The sequence below is a fragment of the Mastigoproctus giganteus genome, chromosome 13 (genome assembly GCF_048544385.1).
Source record: "Mastigoproctus giganteus isolate SK-2022 chromosome 13, ASM4854438v1, whole genome shotgun sequence".
Lineage (NCBI taxonomy): Eukaryota > Metazoa > Arthropoda > Arachnida > Uropygi > Thelyphonidae > Mastigoproctus > Mastigoproctus giganteus.
Window position 1 is genome coordinate 151,835,297 of NC_143587.1, and position 24,934 is coordinate 151,860,230.

General features: G+C 35.5%; 1 protein-coding gene across 1 annotated transcript in view; it reads left to right on the forward strand.

Annotated features, from left to right (window-relative positions):
- Positions 1–24,934, forward strand: part of ari-2 (E3 ubiquitin-protein ligase ari-2) — a 301,405-nt gene that overhangs the window by 34,722 nt on the left and 241,749 nt on the right. Inside the window, exon 3 of the mRNA XM_090388043.1 lies at positions 10,199–10,342. Within this exon, the coding sequence (XP_090244169.1) occupies positions 10,199–10,342 (144 nt within the window). The remainder of the gene's footprint in view (positions 1–10,198; positions 10,343–24,934) is intronic.

The window sequence follows — 24,934 nt, forward strand, 5'->3', positions numbered from 1 at the left end:
AAAAGCCACGAGTTAGGGTTGAATTTGAAGGTGTCTATAATTCTGCCCAGACACTATAGGAGGGAATATATTATGAGAGCATTTTCAGTCAATTTGGCCCTGGAGAGATTATGCAAGGCTCATGGGGTAGAATTTTTTTCAGTTTGGTCGGTGCATGTTAACAGGAGATGTGATACACTTAAATAGAAAGGGTACAAGAATATTTGCTGATGTTGTTGAGGCAGTGTTAGGTGGGTTGGAAAACTGTTAGCCTGGGGGGATACACGGTCTAATAGATTAACAGTAGCTACTGGCAGAGGTGAAAGCGATTCTTGCACTGGTTCTATTGGAATGAGCAGCATCCTGGAAAACAAGGTGCTGGGGATTTCAGGGACTGTTAGCAGTCATTGCAGAATAAGTAAATACACGGGCTATGTTAGGGTGGCTAAGAATAAGAACAGATGCAGGTATATTTTTGTGTACACCAGTGCTAGGAGTGTAGTAAATAAATTTGATGTGCTAGTCTAAACATCAAAGGCAGATATTGTTGGGATATCAGACGCAGTTTCACACAGATATAAGGAATGCAGAATTGGAATTTGGGAATACAATGTGTACAGGAAGGATAGAGAGGAAAGGAAGGGAGGAGGGATTATGCTATTAGTTAAGGAATACACAAAATCTAAGGAAGTGCATCCAGTTGACATGGGTGGACAGTGCAGTCTCGAGTCAGTTTGGTGTGACATAAGCACTGAGAAAGCAAAATTGAGAGTAGGAGTGTGCTATAGGCCCAATTACTCTGATGAGTATAATGAACAGCGGTACAGAGAAATAGTGGGCCAGTAAATCAGATTGTCTTATAATGGGGGATTTTAATTTCCCAGATATTGACTGGAGCTTATGGGTTGGTCATTTGCACACTAGCAAGGCTTTTGTGGATTTATTGTTTTCTACAGCAGTAGGTTCGGGAGGCAGCCAAAGGGAGTAATACTGTTGATTTGATTATCAGTAGTGATTCTTCATGCATTAAGAAGCTGCAGATAAAGGAGCCACTAGGTGGCAGTGATCACAATGTGCTGATGTGAGATATACTCAGAGGTAACTACCATCAGGGAAGGGCTTTTGAAAAGGAGACTGCGAAGGTCTGAGACAGTTTTTAAAGTCTATACAGGGGGACCAACTGATGATGTTACCAACAGTAAATTCTAAATGGGAAGCATTCAAAGAATTAATCTTGGAAGCTACTAGGCTTTTCATACCAGCTAAGAAATATTGTTCAAGGTTTAGACCTAAAGAAGAAAAATGCATGGGATGCATATAAATTAACAAGTGACACAGAAGCCTATGGAAGATATAAGTTGGTCTGTAATCAAATCACAAAGGAGGTTAGGCAGGCAAAGGCAGATTATGAGAAATCTTTGGCAAAGAATGCAAAAAGTTCTTTACTTATGTAAACTCTAGAAGGAAGGGGATGAATCAGATTAGTCCACTTGATATTAATGGTTCAACTGTTTATGATCCTGCTCAGGTAGCAAACAAACTGAATGGGTATTTTGCTTCATCCTACCTTTACGCATGAGGGGTTTTCAGGGATGGGAATACCAGAGGTTTATTAAGCTACGGTAAAATGAATTTTTAATAACTGAGAGCAAAGTGGAGGAGAAATTGCTGATGATAAACATAAAAAAGGCACCTGGGGTGGATGCGATTTATCAGCTTATATTGAAGGAGGCAGCAAAAAAAGTAAGCAAACCCTTAGCCATAATTATGAGAGCTTCCTTGGACTCAGGTGGGGTACCCATGGACTAGATATGTGCAAATGTGACTCAAATTCACAAATGAGTGTCGAAGGGGGACAAGTAATTAGAGAAATTAATGGAGGCACTGGTTAAAGAAGCACTGCAGGATCATCTAGACCAGGGTTTCTCAACCTATGGGTCGCATTAAATTTTTAATAGGTCACAAAATGATAGCTGCTACCTTGTGCCGAAGCGAGAAGCACATGATACAAATTGTATCATGCCAGAGCATCATCCTTTTGCTTCATCCTTTGATATTCGATCTCATGATGGAAATTAATTAATTTTCTACAAATTAATTTTCTAACCTAAAAGTTTAAAACTGAAGTGAAATGGTCTCAGCGTGAAACAAATGACACGATCGCGACCAGTTCAAAGGTAAGAATTATTTTTTATGTACGTGTTTATTTACTTTACCGTCCTGTTATGTTGTTAGTGTGATACACTGACCGCAGTCCATTGCGATATGTGTTTAATGATATTAGCGTATTTTGTATTTCGCTGAGATTCAGTAATATTAAATATCTAGATTTTTGTTTTTCAAATTTTCATTTAGCTCTTAAATTAATATTTTTATTTCGTTGTATGTGATTAATTCATCGCAATTAAAACTTTTAGTAAATTTTCAATAGGAAACAAAAAATTCTTTTTAAGTTTTGTCTTTTTTTTTTTTTTTAGATTATATCCCTTGTTTAATGAGTAAACAAGTCAAATTATCTCATTTTTTTGGAATAAAAGAAAAAAAAACTTCTCAAGAAACTAATTCGGATAATAAAAATGCAGAAATGTCTAGTACTTCAAGCGAACCAGTAGCAAAAAAAGCAAAACAAGACAAGAGTTTTATTTATAATTATCAAGAGAAATATATTAATCATGGTTTCACCTTCATAAAAGAAAATGGAATAGATTTACCACAATGTGTTATCTGTGGAAATGTATTGGCCAACTCTTCATTTAGAAACAAATCATAGCCAATATAAAGATAAACCTACAGTTTTCCTTTTAAGAAAACTCAATAAATTAAAAACAACTAGATCTAATTTGACAAAATTTGTTTCTATGGACAAAAAATTCTTGAAATTTGGCAGCCTTTCATATTGCTAAATGCAAGGAAGCGTATACCATTGGAGAAATGTTATTAAAGCCTTGCATGAAAGACATGTGTAGTGAATTATTTGGCAAAGAATATGAAGCAAAAATAAATTGCATTCCCATGTCAAACGACACTATAAGTTGACGGATAAGTGATTTATCTGATGGTTGGTGGAAAATATACAAAAGCCCAGTATTATGCAATTCAATTAGACAAATTAACAGACATATCAAGTGATGCAATAATATTGGTTTACACCAGATATATTGATTTTACATGTAAAGATATACAGGAAGAATTACTACGTTCTTTGAAATTAGTCTTCAGCAACGTTAGAAGAAATTTTTAAAAACATCAATTCGTATTTCCAAACAAAAAAAACATTTCTTGGAATAGTTGTATAGGGATTTGTACTGATGGGGCTGTGGAAATGACAGGAAAGCATAGGGGGTTAGTATTACACGTAAAGAAAATTGCTCATCCAGATTTAATAACAACTCACTGTTTTCTTTATCGGGAACAATTAGCTACTAAAGATATGAGTGAAGATTTTTAATTCAGTGTGTACAAATAGTTAACCAAATTCGAAAGAGTGCAATAAACAGCCTTATCTTTAATATAATGTGTGAAGAAATGGGTTCAGCCCATAAACAGGTATTGTTACATTCTCGTATAAGGATGGCTTTCAAGAGGAAAAGTTCTGAAACGATTATTCGAACTTCAATACCAGAAATCAACATTAAGTGAATATTTTAAAAGTAATTTGTGGCTTGCTAAAGTTGCCTATCTAGCTGACATATTTTCTTTAATGAACGATTTAAATTTGCCAATGCAAGGAAATTAGACCAATATTTTTATTTGTTATAATAAAATAGAAGCTTTTTTTAAAAAAAAAAACTTGACCTCTGGTTAAACAAAGTTAAAAAGGATTGTTTTGATATGTTTCCAACATTCTTACAAATGGTTGAGGACAACATGATAAATCAGAAGGAAATTTTGGATATACATCGTTACAAAATCATTTATTAAATTTAAAAGAAAAGTTCATTCAATATTTCCCACCTACAGGAGATATTCGTTTGGGCAATATGTGGGTAATAAATGCTTTTCAACAAATGTCAATCAAATAATTTATCTCTATCAGAAGAAGAAAATTTAATTGAATTATCAACAGACAAGAGTTTGGAAATAAAATTTAAAGAAAACCAGAATAATTTACCTAAATTTTGGTTACAAATTGAAGAAGAATATTGGACTCTGAGTGAAAAGACAATAAAATTGTTACTTCCATTTGTATTTGGCTGAAAGCGGATTTTCAACAATGGTTGTTACGAAAAATAAGTTCAGAAACCAACTCGACATAAGTTCAACAGTGAGAATAGCATTAACTAATTCTGTTGAAGTAAGAATTAATAAATTAATTGAGGGTAAACAACAACAACAGTCATTAAATATTATCTTGTATTATTTTGTTCATTATTTACATAAGAGTTTTTTTAATAAATATAATTCAAACAATTTTAGTGATTTTTATAATTTTGAAATAGCCTGTTTTATTTAAAATCATTAGTCTTACATTTTTCCATAGTTGAATATAAATAATAAAAAATGAAATTGAAGTATTTGTTATAAATAGAAATTCCTCTGAACTGCTCTCAGTAAAAATGTACTGAATGTTACTTTTTAGTTTTGTCAAATATGTTTTTGTTATTTGGTTTTTAGGAGCATTAACAACTAAAGCCATATTTCTCCGGTGATATGTGTGGTCTGACCCTGACCTTTCTGCATCCTCCGTACTGAGGCGCAGGCGCCTCCGTAGCCAGGTGGGCAGGAGCAGCAGTGTGTAGCACATGCTTCTTGATTAGACCGGGGTTCGAGTCCATGACCACCAAATATGGAGGATGTGGAAAGGTCAGGGAGTGACCACTGCATATCCCTGGAGCAATATGGCCTTAGTTGCTAATGCTCCTAAAAAAAAAAAAAAAAAACAAACCAAAGCAAACTGAGGTGCCTATTGTCAAATATGCATAATTTTATTTATTTATGTAATATACAGTGATTCCAGTCTACCAGGTTTTTAAAAGTTTTATATTATAAACGTTTGGGTCATGGTACAATTACAAACAAATATGTTGGGTCACGCGGCAAAAAGGTTGAGAAACACTGATCTAGACAACACTTCGGTTATAGTTCGGACACAGCATGGGTTTGTTAAGAAGCAGTCTTGTCTGACCAATTTGATTGGATACAATGATGTTATTAAATGGATGCAAAAAATAATTTTGATATCCTATACTTGGATTTCAGGAATGCTTTTGATACTGTTACACATGGAAGATTGCTGTACAAATTGGAGAGGTATAGCATTAAAGATAATTGCTACAATGGATAAAGGGATGGTTTAGTGGGAGATGACAGTGGACTGCTCTTCATGGACAAATGTTATTAGTGGAGTTCCCCAGAGTTTAGTGCTGAGCCCATTGTTGTTTTGTGTATTCATCAATGATATTGATGAAGGTATATCAGGATTAATGTTCAAGTTTGCAGTTGATACAAAGGTTGGCAGGGTTGTTAAAGACAGTTTGTTACTCCAAGTGGATCTAGACAAGTTGGGCAAATGGTCTGAGAAGTGGCAACTGAAGTTTAACATTGACAAATGCAAAATACTTCATATGGGTAGCAATAACTCAAGAGAAACTTACCAACTGTGTGGTACTACACTCAGGGAAGTGGAAAGTGAAAAAGCCCTGGAGGTAATTCTGCAGTCAAATATGAAGTTTGTTGAGCAGTGCAGACAGGCTGTAAGGGCAGGTCATGGAGTCTTGTGAATGATATATAGGAATTTGCTAGCAGGGATGTGATTATCCTATTGTACAAGGCAATGGTCAGGCCGCACCTAGAGTACAGTGTACAGGTCTGGAGGCCTCATTTTAGGAAGGATGTAGAGTTGCTAGAACGAGTACAAAAAAGGGCAACAAGATTGGTGAGGGGAACAAAGGGGTGCCCAAGAAAGGCTTAAGATTTGCAAATTACAGTATCTGGTGACTAGGCACATGCGAGGTGATCTGATTGAGGTGTATAAGGCCTTGAATGGTTTGAGCAAGCTCAATGCTGATGGGATTCTGCCTGTTGCCTAGATCACCTGAGGGACATAAATTCAAATTAAGGAAAGACAGTTGTAGAGGAGATGTGCGGAAGTTTGCCTTTAGCCAGCGTGTGGTTGATTGCTGGAACAAACTTCCATCTGTCATTGTAGAAGTTGACAACTTAAACAAATTGAAGGTAGAACTAGACAAACATTTTGAGTGAATGGATGGGTGAAATGGGAAAGTTTTTTTTGGCTCATGCTGTATTAGCTTGCTTTCTTGCAATCATATGCCTCAACTAATGCAAATGCTTACTCTCTCTGGTATATTTACATATTTGGACACATGCATAAATTCCTTGCACGGAATGCATTGAAGCATTAATTTTAATTGCTAAGATAATGTTATCAATCAGTGCCTTTACCATATTAGAGTCAGACTTCTACGAGCTGCAAAAGCCATTCCTTCTTAAATCTTGCACAAGCTTTGTTCTTCAAAACATTTAACTCTCCTTCAGCCTTTCTTTTCAACATCGTAAGGATACTAAAAATAATAATTATTGTTTGGCAATACCAAACAAATTAATTGTTAAGTGAAGAAACTTAATTTTTAGAAAAACAATCATTGTCGTACAAATAGTTTTATAGAAATTAATTTTTACCTTATTCTAACAATTTTTAATAAAAATTAGAATTTTCAGCACAGGTTCCACAGCTTCTATGTTATCATCCAGTTTTGTATGCATTCTTTGCGATTGTTGATGGTGCTTCTAGCAGCAATTTTAAAAGAAAATTTCAGCTGCAACAATTTAGTGGTGCGCAGCAGCATTTCAGTTACTGTGTGGCCATGCACCCATGCAGCTTAGAGGAACATTGCTCCCTTCCATGACTTAGGAAGTGAAACTTCGAAGAGAAGCTGAAAACTATGCAACAAAGAATGGAACGAATTATTATATTAGGAATCAGACTGTTAGGTAAGAAGAGAAATGGATGGATTAGGCAGCAAACACAAATAAAAGACAACACAAAAAGAAGACATTCTTATCAAAACTAAAGAATTGATGTGGACTTGGGCTGGACACATAGCTCGAAGATATGATGAAGATCGATTAAGAAAATAACAGAATGGTACCCAAAAGGAGCTAAAAGAAAACCTGGAAGACAACAACGGAAATGGAGAGATGAAATCCTTAGTGGAGCAATTGGTTAATGCGCAGTACTTATAAGACAGTATTTGTGAGTTATGCTGACAATATTTGTGAGTTATGAGTTCAAGCCTCACTTGGGCAAAGAAAGATACTTTTAATTTTTAGGGTTAACTTTGAAAGTGTCTGCAATTCTGCTCAGACACAATAGAAGGGAGTATATGATGAGAGCCTTGTCAATCAATTCGGTCCTGGAGAGATTATGCAAGGCTTACAGAGTACAATTTTTTTTCAGTGTGCTCTGTGCTTCTTGACTGTTCCTACAGGGGTGGGATACACTTAAAAAGAAAGGGTGTAAGTATTTGCTGATGCTATTGAGACAGTGTTTGGTGGGTTGGAAAACTGCTATCTTGGGGGTTTCACAGACTAAAAGATTAACAGTAGTCAGAGGCGAAAGTGATTCTTGCATTGCTTCTATTGTAATGAGATGAGCAGCAGCCTAGAGAGCAAGATGCTGGGGATTTCAAGAGCAGCTGGGAATCATCATGGAACAAGTAAATACATGGGCTGTGTTAGGGTAACTAAGAGTAAGAATAGGTGCATGTATACTTGCATATACACCAATGCAAGAAGTATAGTAAATAAATCTGATGAATTTGAAGTGCTGATCAATGTGTCAAAGGCAGATATTGATGGAATATCAGAGGTGACAGTGATCGCAGTGTACTGATGTGATATGTGACATTGATCAACAGTGTGCTGATGTGGGATTTACTTAAAGATGTAACTACCATCAAGGGTAAAGCGAAGGGTTTTTGTTTTCCTAAAGTTGACTACAGTGATCTCAGACAGTTTTTAAATTCTATATAGTGGGATCAACTGATGATGTTACCAATGGTTAATTCTAAATGGGATGCCTTCAGGGGACTTAATCTTGGAGGCTATGGCTTTTCATACCAACTAAGAAATACTGTTCAAAGTTCAGTCCTAAATGGATGTCAGAAGAATTAATGAGGCTTGTGACAGAGAAGAAAAATGCATGGGATGGATATAAATTATTAGGCGACACAGAAGTTTATGGCAAATATAAGCTAGTCTGTAATCAAGTCACAAAGGAGATTAGGCAGGCAAAACAGATTACGAGAAATCTTTGGTAAGGATACAAAGAAAAACATCAAAGAATTCTTTACTTATGTAAACTCTATATGGAAGGGGGGGGGCACCTCCGTAGCCAGGTGGGAAGGAGCAGCAGTGTGTAGCACACGCTTTCTGATTAGACCGGGGTTCGAGCCCATCACCACCAAATACGGAGGATGTGGAAAGGTCAGGGAATGACCACCGCATATTCCTGGAGCAATATGGCCTTAGTTGCTAATGCTCCTAAAAAAAAAAAAAAAAAAAAATAAGGAAGGGGATGAATCGGATTGGTCCACTTAACATAGATGGTTCGACTGTTGATGATCCTGCTCAAGTAGCTGATAAACTGAATGAGTATTTTGCATCTACATTCACACATGAGGAGTTAGTCAAGGATGGGAATGCCAGAAGTTTATCAAACTCTAACAGCAAGCTAAGTGATTTTGTAATAACTGTGAGCAAAGTGCAGGAGAAATTGTTGATGTTAAACATAAAAAATGTACCTGGGACAGATGGAATGTATCCAGTTATGTTGAAGAAGGCAGCAAGGGAAGTAAGCAAACTCTTAGACATAATTGTGGTATATTATATCAAAAAGCAATTTTGATATCATATACTTGGAACATACAACAGATGGATTTCAGAAAAGCTTTTGATACTGTTGCACATAATGGACTGCTATACTGATTTCAAGGGCAAGTTACTCCTATGAATAAAGGAATGATTGAGTGGGAGAAGACGAAGATGGATACCAATGGATACACTGCTCTCTGTGAACTAATGTAATTAGTGGAGTCTTCCATGGTTTGATGCTGGGTCCATTATTGTTTTCTGTATTTATTAATGATGTTAATGACGGTATATCAGGTTTAATGTCTATGTTTCCAGGTGACAAAGGTTGGCAGGGTAGTTAATGACAGTAATGAAAGATTGCTGTTGCGATAAGATGTAGAAAAATTAGGCAGATGGGCTGAGAAATGGCAATCGAAATTTAACATTGACAAATGCAGGTTACTGCATTTGGGTTGCAATAATCCCAGAAGAACATTAACTGTGTGGTGCTACACTCAGGATATTGTAAAATGAAAAGGACTTGAGGGTAATTGGTCAGTCTGATATGAAATTCTCTGAGCAGTGCAGACAGGTTGCCAGGACTGCTCATGGGGTGGTTTTGTCAATGATATACAAGATATTTGTTAGCAGGGATAAGGAGATGATTCCCATTATATAAGGCAGTGGTCAAGACATTTTGAATACTGTATAAGGTCTGGAGGCCTCATTTTAGGAAGAATGTAGAGATGATAGAATGGATACAGAAGAGAAAAGTGGGATTGGTGAGGGGAACAAAGGGGTGCTCTTACCAAAAAAGGCTTCTGTTCTGCAAATTGCACTGGAGGCTTAGGAACCTTCAAGGTAATCTGATTGAGGTGTTTAAGGCTTTGAATGGCTTTATTTGAGAAAACTTAATGCTGATGGGATTCTTTTTACTCAGACTATGCACATCAGGGGGCATAAATTCAAATTGAGGAAGGATGGTTGCAGAATAGATGTGCACAAGTTTGCCTTTAGCCAACAGGTTGTTGACTGCTGGAAGTAACTTCCATATGTTGATCTAGAAGTGGATAGCTTCAATAAATTCACGGAAGAACTAGAGAAACTATTGGAGTGAATGGATAGGTGAAATGGGAAATGTTTTTTTTTTGGCGGATGCTGTATAAGCTTGGTTTCTTGCATTATTTGCCATTACTAATACTAATTAGTAATATTTAGTTAAAAATACCTTAGCATTACTGTTAATATGCTTATTCTTAGGTTTTTCTTTTTTCGTCTTTGTTCTGTGTATTGTAGGATCTTCTTTGTTGGCCCTCCAAGAGAGAAGCAACAGAGGAGATAAAAAATATATATATATTCTTACTGGATTTGTTAATGAGCTAATCATTTGATATTATTACCTTTCTAGATCTTGCCTTCTTTAGCAAAAGTGTTGCTGCATACTCACAAATGGGCAGTCACAGAAGTAATACAAAAATATAGGAATGATGCCAGTAAAGTATTGTCTGATGCTCGGATTAAACCCTCCAAACCTCCTGATCCAGAGGTACAAGTGAGTATAAGTTTTTGGATTTTGTGCTTATTTTTGAATGATTCTTAATAAAATCCTTCTTTAAGAATATAAGTATACATTTTGTGATATTGATTATTCAAAAAAAATTATTTGTTTATCGTGTGGTTCTTTTTAACATGTTTCTTATTGGATGATTATGTATAGTTTCTGGGGCAAGCACTCGTTTCTTCAGTGACTCAAATTGTTTTCGTAATGCAACAAGTTGTAATTTTAGATCGGTACACTCCTTACATCGATTTCAAAGAAAAGAATTGCCAGATAGACCAGCCTTAGAATACATGCCACAGGCTGTGCACACAACAAAGTCGAGACTTGCACCAGAAATGCCTGCAGGCATTTCTGTTTGAGTCCTGATGTCCCTGGGCTTTGTATTGTCATAAGTGGACCTAGTAGTACCCATGAGTTAAGTAAAATTGAACTTTACAAATTTAAATTTACAATATATTACAGAATTTGTGTTAAAAAATATTGCAGAAATTAAACTGTTGACAAAACTTAAATCACTAAAGAAGTTAAATTTAAGCTACTGGACGAAGGTTACAAAATTACCGTCAAAATATCAATAACATGAGTATTAAGCTGTAGCTTTCCAAATCCTTTACAAATTTAAACTTACTGTATACTACAGAATTTAAATTAACAAAATATTACAGAAATTATAGTGCTGACAAAACTTTTATTATTATTATTATTACTAGCCATATAGTGCAAGGAAGCCTGAGGCTTATGCACCAGCCAAAAATAAAATAAAAAATTGAGTCACCCAGAGAGAGAAAGAGAGGGGGGCGGGAAATCACCAAGAAAAAGAATGGTGATATCTAGCTCAGGATCCTGGGTGTGCCAAGCCCAAACTCACTAGATGTTGAGCCCTTGGGGGTGTTTTTTTAACCACTATTGAAATTAAATTTAAGCTACCCAATGAAAGTTATGAAGTTCCTGCCAATATATTGATAGTAAAGGCTATCTGAATATTAAGCTGTAGCTTTCTAAATACAAAAATAAATTTTAACAACTAACCTGCAATAAAGAGCTTAGGAAATATGCAGCCACACGCTGTAGCCTGCCTCGATTCCAGATGAATTTTCTAAAGCTTCTTCAATTGTGGTTGTACTTAGCTGATCTCAGGAGGAGGGCAGGGCTTTCTCTCTTAGTCAGTCCAGGTTTTTCACTGGAGTAATGCTTTAGCTAACCAGTATTGCAGGAGTTTCATACCTATATCATGCCATACTATGACCCTCTATAATAACAATACTGGAAGGAATGGGGAAATAAAAAAAAATTTTTTTTTGTGTTTTTTTTTTTTTTTTTTTTTTTTTTTGTTGCTGCTGTATAAGCCATGTTTCCTTGCATAATATGCCAATTCTAATACTAATTATTGTGGCTTCCCAAAAGTAGAACTAATGATTTCATTTCAGTTAGACCACTAGAAATAAATATATCATTTTAATAATTGAAATGGTGTATTTATTTCTTCACAAAACTTCATAAAAAAATACTGCTGCACTGTAAAAAAAAAAAAAAAATTTAGAACCTGAGAAAATTAAATTTAAAAACAAGCCCCCACCCCAAATGGCTTGTAAACTCTTGGAGAGGGGGGGATCGCAATCCACTCTTTGAGAACTTCTAGACCATTGCTTCTCAACTTTTTTGGATCACCCCCCCCCCCCCCTAAAAAAAAGCCCTCGCCAGGGCTTTTTTTTAGCCCACCAATATAAAATGAAGCTAAATAACTGAAATGAATATTTGTCTGCTTCCAAAAACGTAAATGCAGCCCTGCATGTATGTGTGTGAATTATAAAGAAAACTATTTAGTGCACTTTATTCCTTCTTCGTAAAAAAATTACAACTACATAAATAAAGTCAGTTATAGTCACTTAAATTAAGTCATAAAAATTAAAGTTAATTACATAAATAAGTCATGATATTAATGGAAATAGTTAATTATATTTTAATATTTAATGTGATGGATGAGCTTGGTGGAGATTTATTAGCTTATCAATATTAGGTTTAATATCTGTAAGTAGAAGTCGTAAATCGCCACGTTTAACAACATCCAGACAATTTCTTTGTTTTGTCAGCAATTGAGATACAGCACTGAAACTGGTTTCGACTAGATATGATGTTGGAAAAGAAATAAGTAATTTTTTTACAATTCCCCACAATGCAGGATAATGGAAATATGGTCAGGGATTTTCTTTTGTAACCAAAATTCCTGATATGAATTTTGAAATTTTGGTTTCAGTTCAACTTCATTTTGTAACTCGATCAATTCTTCTTCTAGAAAATGTTCACCATCGTCATTATTTAAAAAAGGATTTATAACCCAATCTGGAATTTAAATTAAGGAGATCTTCGAACCTTTCCTCAATATCTCCGTGCAACATTTCTAGATGATTACAAAAAGTTAGTTTTATCAGCTATTTTTTCTTTTTTCTCTATTTCCAACAGATTTGGAAATTGATACAATTCACGTCGTCCTACGTTGCGCATAAAAAGCTTTAATTTTGAAATAAATGCTGAAATTTGAGTTTTCGCCTTAATAAGAGTTACATCTTTTCCTTGTAAATGTAAGTTCATTGAGTTGAATCTAGTAAATAAATCTGCAAGATAAGCAATATCAGTTTTCATTTTCTTGAGGAGTCGACAAACAGTATCAAACTCGACAACATTATCAAAGAGTTCATAAAATCTGTTGAGACAGTTGCCTTTTGATAGCCACCGAACCTCGGAGTGCAGTAGCAATCGTTCCAAATCTTTGCTGTTTTGATCACAAAGCTTTCGAAATATATGATCATTCAAAGAATGTGCTTTAATTTTGTTTATAGCAGTAATAACAGTTTGTAGAGGGTCGCAACTAAATGCTGATGGTGAATGACACAATGAACAGTAATGATATTTGGCACAGCGTTTTTTAAATAAGCCATAAAACTCTTGTAACGGCCAATCATTGATGGTGCTCCATCTGCCACTCGTCGCCCCCTTTCGTGACTATTGCCCCCCCCATCACCCCTTTCATGCCTAACGCCCCCTGGGGGTGATATCGCACACTTCTAGAAGCTGTTCTAGACTATCATAAAGCTTATTTTAAGCCTACTGTGACAAGTTACTTTACAGTTACTGTCGATACATTTGCATAGATAATACACATTAACAAATATATGCTGGAATATCTTAACTGTTATAAACTAGCAATATACTATCAAGGTAGCCAATGCAAAAAATAAAACCAAAAACAACTATCAGCTGTTATGGTGTTGCTACCCTGTGAAAAATTTGCAAACAAATAACTTGCTTACCTAAATTTAGGACTTAATTCATATATTTCCTGAACAAATTCCAATTTTTTTTCCATATCTAATAATTTCTTCAATATAATGTATGTGGGGCTCAAAACGTGAAGTTTGCCATTACCTTCAAGCAGATTACAACATAAATGACTTCCTAACAGTTTTTTGATGAATTTATAAATAAATTGGCTATAAAAGTAATCCAACACATAAAACCATTTCAACTGAGCCATGAGTTAAATAACAGACTCATATAAAACTCTAGATAGTATTCACCATGCCCTGGTTTCCACTGTTCGTGCAAAAATGTGTATATTCCCTACTTATTTTTCCCATAATACAGTAAACTATAAAATCTGGCACTCTCAGGAATAAGAGGTGCCTGATTTTAAAATTTTCCAGATATTAAAGCAGCATACTTAGTGGTTGAGCAGTTTTAGGGAAGAATATTTTCAATAAATATTAACAAGAAATTTTACGATGTTTTAATAAATATTAGCACAAACAATGAACTTATTTACATCTGTAAACGTGTATGACTTTCGCATTATGTCCATTCACTTGTTTTGCGGCTAGCAGATTTAAACTGCATGGAGTTTAGTTAAAGCTATTCTTTGTAATTTTGTGTGCTTGTGACATACTAGCTTTCTAAATTAATGTAATTTAAAAATTAGGTATAATAATGATATAATGATAATCTAATAATGTTACATATAATTACATATAATAATGTAATATGATTTGAAATTATTTTAATGCTTGGATTAAATGTCATGCTTTACTGTAACCTTTTATAATATTATACAGTGGACTCCGGTTATTTGGGCCACTGGTTAATCGGGGCAGCTGCTTTTTTTGGGGAAAATCTTAAAAAACAGAACCCAATCGAGAAAATAGCCAGGGTAGTTACTTCGCTTAATTGGGACAACATACTGTTTGATTGGGGCAGGAGACCGCAGCACTGGAAATTACCCTATGATTGTCTGCGACCGTACCACGTGGTTCAGTCGGATTTCTGGAGGCCACAGCCGTAAAACAATTAGCAGTCACCTGTTTATTGGGCTTTTCTGTTAGTGCAATCTATCATAAACGGATAGTAAACTCGATCTTATTGAATTTGCGATAATACCGACAGCTGGAATTCTGTGGGTTATTATGGTGAAATGTGTTTACACTTCCATGACGTCTTCAGTCATATAAAAAAATTAATTTTTAGAATCTTCTCTTCATTCCTATTTTTAAAGCTTTTTTTTTTTTAAATTTTAACCCCCGCCCACAAATGTCAGTGTACATATTACAGTACTATAAATCAACAGGGATTACCTTTATTTTAGATATAGGAAGCTTCTTTTCCAACTCTCCTAGTCCAACTCACTAATAATTCTTGAGGATGGAGATATCAATTTTGTGAACCCGGTGGGACCTCTTCCCCACTGTCAGAACCGTAGTGTTCAAACCGTGCGGTCTCAACAATGAGCGCTCAAGACTGCTGTCTTGAAACACCATACCTCTGGCACCATGGAAATCATTATTTGGATTGGCATAAAATTAGATTTTTGAGGTCTAAACTGTTTAATAAATATATATGGACCAATTATTTCTTTTGATCCTGTAGCTGGACTTTAGAGTTAAATTTAGGGGTCTAATAAAATTGGATGGGGGAGGGAGGATTTGTTCTCTACATTCCTTAAGTCGGAGTAGAACTCTTCTGGCGTCATGTTCACAGGAATAGCTTATTTGGGGAAAATCTTAAAAAAACAGAACCCAATCGAGAAAATAGCCAGGGTAGTTACTTAGCGTAATTGGGATAACATGCTGTTTGATTGGGGCAGGAGACCGCAGCACTGGAGATTACCCTATGATTGTCTGCGACCGTACCACGTGGTTCAGTCGGATTTCTGGAGGCCACAGCCATAAAACAATTAGCAGTCACCTGTTTATTGGGCTTTTCTGTTAGTGCAATCTATCATAAACGATAAACTCGATCTTATTGAATTTGCGATAATACCGACAGCTGGAATTCTGTGGGTATTCCTGTGAACATGATGCCCGAAAAGTTCTACTCAGACTTAAGGAATGTAGAGAACAAATCCTCCCTCCCCCATCCAATTTTATTAGACCCCTAAATTTAACTCTAAAGTCCAGCTACAGGATCAAAAGAAATAATTGGTCCATATATATTTATTAAACAGTTTAGACCTCAAAAATCTAATTTTATGCCAATCCAAGTAATGATTTCCATTCTGCCAGAGGTATGGTGTTTCAAGACAGCAGACTTGAGCGCTCATTTTTGAGACCGCACGGTTTGAACGCTACGGTTCTGACAGTGGGGAAGATGTTCCACCGGGTTCACAAAATTGATATCGCCATCCTCAAGAATTATTAGTGAGTTGGACTGGTAGAGTTGGAAAAGAAGCTTCCTATATCTAAAATAAAGGTAATCCCTATTGATTTATAATATAATAGAATATAGGAATTATCGAGCACTTAATAGCTCTCAATTATCAAAAATATTACAGTACAGTCAGTCCTCGTATAACACGTGTTTGCATTACACGAATTCGATCATACACGATTTATAAATAGGGGAACGTTATCTTATATAACACGAACCGAATTCGCTTATACACGATTCGCCTTTGTGTTTACAATAAATGGCAGTCGAACGCGGAATCACCCCAACTGAACGCAACACGATAGGAATGAAGAAGATTCTGAAAATGTATTTATGTGTTTTATATCAGTGAAGGGGAAACACATTTCACCATAATAACGTAAAAACCAACACAATTCCAGCTGTCGATATAATCGCAAATGCAATTAGATGGAGTTTACTACTAGTTTATAACAGTTTCCACTAGCAGAAACGCAACTGGAAATTGTTTTTATTGTTTTATGGTAATAACCCCCAGAAATGTGCTTTAGTAAAATGTGAGGTGTTAATAGTGTATCTCGGCCTTTACGGTGTTGTTTATTCAGTTGCTAAACGCGCGCAGCTTTGTTTATGTGTATCAAGCGTGCCTCCTCGTTTTGTAATTGTGCTTTATTCCCTAAAAATGGAGTAAAATACTTAAAAGGTGTGAAAAGGAAGCGTTCTGGCTAAGACACTGCAGATTCAGAGAAAAAAAAAAGCAATATCGATAAACAGAGGCGGACTGAGTCAAAAATTCTTACCCTTGAAAATTTATAGTGGCCTCATACTACGGTTTATGGCCAAAATCACACCGGCCTCCGGCCCACCGTGGTTTCCCCCGTAAGGCTTCTGTCCGCCTCTGTCGATAGAGAAAAAATATGAAATTGTGAAACGCCATGTGATATTGCACGTGCTATAGACCTAAATCAGGCAACGCCGAGAATTACAAAGAATGCAGAGAAAATAAAAACAACTTTCATAGCAGGAACAACTCGGTGTAATTAAAATCCATTAGATTAAGACACAAGAATTGGAAGAGATGGAACGGCTGTCATCTGTTTCGATAGAAAATCAAATAAAAAACAAGTTTGCTTACGATAGAAGCAAAAGCATTAGCAATATTTTATTACGACTTACGTATTGTAAAATACGTAGGTATTTTATTACGACTATTTTATTTAATATAATAATTTTTTTACGAATAAAATACGTATTTTATTCGTAAAAAAATACTTTTTTAGTATTAAAAAATACTAAAAATACTTTATTATAATATTTTTATTACTTATTTTAATCGTTATAAAATACTTACATTTTATAACGATTAAAATTACCCGATTATTTATTGTTTGGTAATGTTTTGGTTCCAAATGTGTGTTCAATCTTGGGTGGTCGGCACCTAACCCTACTTTTCCCATAGGGCCTGTTGTTTATATTGCACGATTTCGCATTGCACGAGAGTTTCTAGGAACGCAACTATCGTGCTATACGAGGACAGACTGTACGTATTAATTATTCTGATTATCATGTATATTCTTCCAATTTTCACATATCATTTAATTTTTTAATTGATAAGATAATAAAGGGTAAATTTTTGCTTAGGTAATAAAGGGTAAATATTTATTTACTTTTATAGCCTGTGGATAATATTCCTATTTTTGCTAATTAGAATCGCTGTTTAATAGAATTAAAATTCAATTCACAAATGTGATCACAATGACTGGTGCTTATTACACGTCGTATAGTGAACGGTACTTTTCTGTGGTGAGTCTGTTGTAACGTGATTTGATTATACAGTGAACCAATTGTAAAGCAGGAGGGGTCCATTGTATTTTTAACTATTTATGTGAAACTTCGGATAATTGGGGCAGCCCCTTAATCCGGCCAAAATGCACTAGTCCCGATGTGTCCCACCCATACAGTCTTTTGATTTATAAACTCTAGTGGAAATGATGACAAAGTGCTCCTCATGATAGTTGCCACCCCTCTTACATAGCAAAGGCATCAAAAGCCACCCCTCTTACATAGCAAAGGCATCAAAAGCCACCCCTCTTACATAGCAAAGTCATCAAAATTGCTAGAAGTATTCTGTGCAAACTTAATTCACACAACTTTGAATTGCTCTTTAAATCATCTTGCAGAGTAGATAAGATTTACATTAGAATTGGAATATAAAGTTTTCTTTGGGGACAAGAATTCCGTATGTTAGCTTAAGCAAGTCTTTAAATGGGATTAAAATTTAAACAGCAAGTGCCACTCCATTGTTAATTACAGTTATTTGGTTTAGTCTAAAGCAAATTGAACAAGGGTTTTACTGATAACAGAAAAACTGTCTGTGCCATGTAATTATTCCTTTCTCACGACATGTAAAAAAAAATAAGTAAAAAATAAACAGTGTGATATCAAATTAGGACTATCTTGCCATTTCATTGAGTTCTGCAGTCAGCAGGATTTAAATTGTGTAGTTAAATGAAATGCTCGTAATGCTTACATATTGATTCCTTCCTTCACAGGCAACCTTTGGTTCACGTGTTGCCCTACTTTGAAGCTCTAACTCCATATACCACATGGCACTGTTTTGTTTTTCTCACTAGAAATTACCTGCCATCTGATGAGGGACTAAATCGTGAAATAGGCTGCCATAGCAGTATACCATCTTTTAAATAAACGGCAACTTGAACCCTTTTGCAGTGCCATTTGTTTGAAAATGGTGCAGTATCACCTATTGTGAAGGCAAAGTTTATGCTTGTGAGCATTAAGGCCGCTGCCTTAACCAGCAGTTTAAAGTCTGCTTTCCACAAAAACCAATAATATTACAAGATAATCCCCCCACCAACTTTTTATAATTTCAGTAAGGCTAAATAGCATTAGTTGTTTTGTAATTTTTAACCTCAAACCATATGTTACATAACATATATAAGACAACAGCAAAATTCTAAACTATAACTGCTCTGAGCAAATTCAGGCTTTCTTCTGTAGGAATGGAAAGAGTAAAATTAATAACATGAACTTGTTTACTAGAGGCATCAATTTGTGTTAGAACAAGGCAGTTAATATAAAGTACAAATGCAAAAAATTAAATTTTTACATTAGTACTAGAAATATTATTTTTTTGAAAATACAGGAGAGTTTACTTTGTTGGGCATGTCTGTTAAATGAAAAGCAACTCTTTCCCCTCTCTAGGCAGCCAAACAACCAGTCAGTACAATACCATCACATTACCAAGTACAGTCAGTCCTCGTATAACACGTGTTTACACTACACGAATTCGATCATACATGATTTATAAATAGGGGAACGATATCTTATATAACACGAACCGAATTCGCTTATGCACGATTCGCGTTTGTGTTTACAAGAAATGGCAGTCGAATGCGGAATCGCCCCAACTGAACGCAACACGATAGGAATGAAGAGAAGATTCTGAAAATGTATTTGTGTTTTATATCAGTGAAGGGGAAACACATTTCACCATAATAACGTAAAAACCAACACAATTCCAGCTATCGGTATAATCGCAAATGCAATTAGATCGAGTTTACTACCAGTTTATAACAGATTCCACTAGCAGAAATGCAACTGTAAATTGTTTTATGGTAGTAACCCCTAGAAATGTGCTTTAGTAAAATGTGAAGTGTTAATAGCGTATCTCTGTCTTTACGGTGTTGTTTATTCAGTTGCTACACGCGCGCAGCTTTGTTTATGTGTATCAAGCGTGCCTCCTCGTTTTGTAATTGTGCTTTATTCCCTAAAAATGAGTAAAATACTTAAAGGGTATGAAAAGGAAGCATCCTGGTGAAGATACTGCAGATTCAGAGAGAAAAAGAAAAGCAATATCGATAAACAGAGGCGGACTGGGTCAAAAATTCTTACCCGGGAAAATTTTGTAGTGGCCTCATACTAGCGTTTATGGCCAAAATTCTTCCGGCCCACTGGGGTTTCCCCGGTAAGGCTTATGGCCAGTCCGCCTCTGTCGATAGAGAAAAAATATGAAATTGTGAAACGCTTTGAGCGAAATGGAAGACCATGTGATATTGCACTTGCTACAGACCTAAATGAGGCAACTCCGAGAATCACAAAGAATGCAGAGAAAATAAAAACAACTTTTATAGCAATAACAACTCAAAGTGTAATTTAAATTCATTAGATTAAGACACAAAGAATTGGAAGAGATGGAACCACTGTCATCTGTTTTGGATAGAAAATCAAACAAAAAACAAGCTTGCTTACAATAGAAGCAAAAGCATTAGCAATATTTTATTACATAATAGTTGTAATAAAATACTTACGTATTTTATTACGATTATTTATTGTGTTTTGTAATGTTTTGGTTACAAATGTGTGTTCAATCTTGGGTGACAGGCACCTAACCCTATTTTTCCCATAGGGCCCGTTGTTTATATTGCACGATTTTGCATTGCATGAGGGTTTCTAGGAACACAACTATCGTGCTATACGAGGACTGACTGTACCATATATAGATTATTTAAAGCGCATTAAAAAAAAATTATACTTTTTAGTGGTCTTAAATCTGGAGGTCACAAACGAACAACAAATTGCTCGAAATCAAAGAGGAACCAGCACTATGGAAACCTAGTTTCAGGCAAAACAGACAAGAAGAGGTTGTTCTAGCAAGATTAGGCATAGGGCATACACATCCAACCTATATATATCTACTCAAGGAGGATGTCCCACCTCAATTCATGCTTGTACTTTACCACTTACTGTCAAACATATACTCTTAGATTGTAAGCACTATTCCTATTTCCGAAAAAATAGGAATAGTGCTTACACTGTCAAAACTGAAAGAGCCTCTATCACTCACCCATATTATTGGAGACAGTGTGAATTTAAATGAGCTATTTGCCTTTCTTAAGCAGATACGAATATATGATTTTCTATGATGACAAATTGGACTGAATTTTTATATAAAAACATGTCATAAGAATAGGCACATTTTGGCCCTAGTTGCCCTTGTGCCCACAAACACTAATACCAATACACCTTCAAAAATCAAAACAAGTTTGTGGTCCCCTTCAAATATCAAAACATGTTTGCGAACCCATATATATATATGTATAGTGTGCATGAACACTGGGTTTTTCTGAAAAGAAAATTCAAAATTTTGTCTGAAACAACTCAACTTTATTCTTATTTTTATATAGATATATTTAATAACTTTATTTATCATCAATTTGATATAGATAGAACAAGTAATTTGAAATGTGTACAATTATACATACTAATACAATAAGTAATGTTCTATAATGAAATTCATTGTGATTCCATCAGTATATTTTTTAAGAAAATAAACAAATTTTACTTGATACCTTCTGAATGTTTTGCGGACTCCTGGAATTAGTCTACAGACTCCCAGGGTTCAGCAGACCCCAGTTTGGGAAACACTGCTTTATTAGACTTTGGATTTGAAACCTGTTTGTTATTTACATGTTGAGAAAAACTTTCATTTGAAGAGAATGTGATTCCCAGATCCTTACATGTAGACTAACACAGTAAATTATCAACGTTTAATCATACTTAATTAAATGAGCCAATATATGTCATTACATGATATTTTAGATACAGTGGATTCAGGTTATTTGGGCCACCGATTAATCAGGGCAGCCGTTTATTTGGGGCAAATCTTAAAAAAACAGAACCCAATCGAGAAAATAGCCAGGGTTTCCTTCGCTTTGGGCAGGAGCCCGCAGCACTGAAGATTACCCTACGATTGTCTCCGACCGTACCACGTAGTTCAGTCGGATTTCTGGAGGTCAACCATAAAACAATAAAAACAGTCACCTGTTTATTGGGCTTTTGTGTTAGTGAAATCTATCATAAACTGATAGTAAACTCGATCTTATTGAATTTACGATAATACCGACAGCTGGAATTCTGTGGGTTATTATGGTAAAATGTGCTTACACTTCTATGGAATCTTCAGTCATATAAAAAAAATAATTTTCAGAATCTTCTCTTCATTCCTATTTTTAAAGCTTCATAATTTGTTACTCCGTTCTTACTTGTGCGTATCGGGTTACTTGCAATTTGTGTGTGCCGTGTTGTTATTGATTGCTTATCCTTTTACTGTTTTAAATTTTAACCCCCACCCACAAATGACAGTGAACAGAAATGTCAACCAGTTTAGTTAATATGTACATATTACAGTACGTATTAATTCTTCCGATTATCACATATATTCTTCCGAATTTCACGTAACTTTTAATTGGTAAGGTAATAAAGGGTAAATTTGTACTTAATATATCTTTACTTTTATAGCCTGTGGATAATATTCCTCATATTTTTGCTAATTAGAATCGCTGTTTAATTGAATTAAAATTCAATTCACAAACGTGATCACAATGACTGCAGCTTATTACACATTGTATAGTGAACGGTACTTTACAATGGTGACTCCATCATAACATGATTTGATTGCACAGTGAACCAGTTGTAAGGGGGGGGGGCATTGTATTTTTAACTATTTACATGAAACTTTGGATAATTGGGGCAGCCGCTTAATCGGGCCAAAATGCACTAGTCCCGATGTGTCCCAAATAACTGGAATCGACTGTATATTGATAAATTATTTAACACTACCAACAAATAAGATATATAAATACATTCATCATCAGCCATTTTCAATCCACTGCAGGATGAAGGCCTCTCCAGCAACTTTCCAGTTCCTTCTGTTTTGAGCACTGGCCATCCATTTACTACCCACAAACTCATGAATTTCATCTATCCATCGCCGCCTTTGTCTTCCAGGTTTTCTTCTATCTCCTCTTGGATACCATTCTGTTATTTTCTTAGTCCATCTGTCATCATGTCTTCGAGCTGTGTGTCCTGCCCAAGACCATTTTAGTTCTTTAGTTTTGATAAGAATGTCCTTTACTTGAGTTTGTTGCCTAATCCATGTGTTTCTCTTCTTATCTAACAGTCTGATTCCCAATATGATTCGTTCCATTCTTCGCTGTGTAGTTCTAAGCTTCTCTTCCATTCTTTTCGTGAGTGCCCAAGTTTCACTTCCATAAGTCATGGTGGGGAGTATACATTAGTTCATTATTTTACGTTTCAGACAAACTGGGATATTGCTCTTCGGTATGTGACTATATTTCCTCAATGCTATCCATCCAAAATTTATTCTTCTCTTGACTTCCAGCCATTTATCATTATCACAGGTAATAACTTGTCCCAGATAAGTATGACTCTACCTTTTCAATTACTGCTCCTTCAATCATTATTTCCCTTTCTGTGGCATACTTGTTCATCATTACTTTTGTTTTAGCCATATTCATCTTTAGTCCAAAATCCTTACTAGCTGTGCATAACTGATTAAGATTTTCCTCTAATTCTTTGGGATCGTGGCTTATGACCACAATGTCATTTGCAAATCGTAAATGGTTTAGGTACTCTCCGTTCACATTGACTCCTTTCCGCGACCAGTCTAATCTTCTGAAAGCTTCCTCAAGGGCAGCAGTAAACAGCTTCGGAGATATTGTGTCTCCTTGTCGAACTCCTTTCTCAATTTTAAATTTCCTACTGTCTTTGTCTAGTCTAATAAAGGAGGTAGCACTCTCATATATTTTCTTCAAAATCATAATATATGGGGTATCAATGCCTTGTCTTTCCAGTTCCCGAAACATTGCCTTATGCTGTATGGAGTCAAATGCCTTTTCATAATCCACAAATGCCAGTCATAGTGGTGTTTTATATTCATTTGCTTTCTCCATTAGCTGTGATATTACGTGAACGTGATCCATAGTTGAGAATCCTGTCCTAAAGCCAGCTTGCTCTTTCGGTTGATTCTCATCAAGTATTCTTTCTAATCTGTTAGTAATGACCCTTGTGAACAACTTGTAGATGTGGGATAACAAGCTAATTGGTCTATAATTTCTGATTTATCTCCTTTCTTATGCAGCAAAACTATGATTGCATTATTCCACTGCTTAGGCGTCACAACTTTTCTAATGCACTTTGTGAAGAGCCTTGCCAGTTTTTGTGTTATGTCTCTTCCTCCCAATTTTAACAACTCTACAGTAACTTCATCTTCCCCCGGGGCTTTCCGATTCTTCATTTTCTTCAATGCATGTTCTTACCTCATCAGGAAGAATATTGGGTATGTCGTATGTGTTGCTACTTTGCAATCCATCTTCCCTACTGCTGGCATCATTCCCCTGCTCCTTGTATAATTCTCTATAGTAGTCTTCTGCTATTTGAATTATGCCTTCTCTGCTGTTTATAAGTACACCATCGCTATTCTTCAGTTTCAGTATCATTTGTCTTTCTGTATTACTGCTCATGGCTGCTGATTTAAATCCTTTGTTTTCCCTTAATGCTTGTTCTACTTTTCTTGTGTTAAATCTTCTTATGTCCTCTCTGAGTCTCTTTCTAATGGCTTTGCATAACACAGTATACTCAATTTTCTCCCTGTCAGTGTTTTTCTTGCTTTTCATTTGTCGTCTTCTGTTCATCATGACAAGTGTTTCTTGACTAATTTTTTCTTCTTTGGATTTCTTTTTCCCTATAGGTTTCTTGGGCTTTATCACTTTCAGAAAGTTGTAATATTCCTCGTCGATATCTTGGTCCTGAGCAGTCTGCAGAAGCTCAAACTTGTTCTTAAGGTCCAGTACATACTGCTTTTTCTCCTCTTCTGTTATCTCAAAGACCTTTGTATTATTTGCTCGTCAGTTTTTTCCTTTCCTTTCCTACATCTATATCAAGTGTACATCTTACCATTCTGTGATCACTTCCAACATTTACCTTAATCAGGACGGTAACATCATTCACAATATATCTTCTGTTAGTGAGGATGAAGTCGATTTCATTAGTAGTTAATCCATGACTCTTCCATGTCCACTTTCTGTTCGC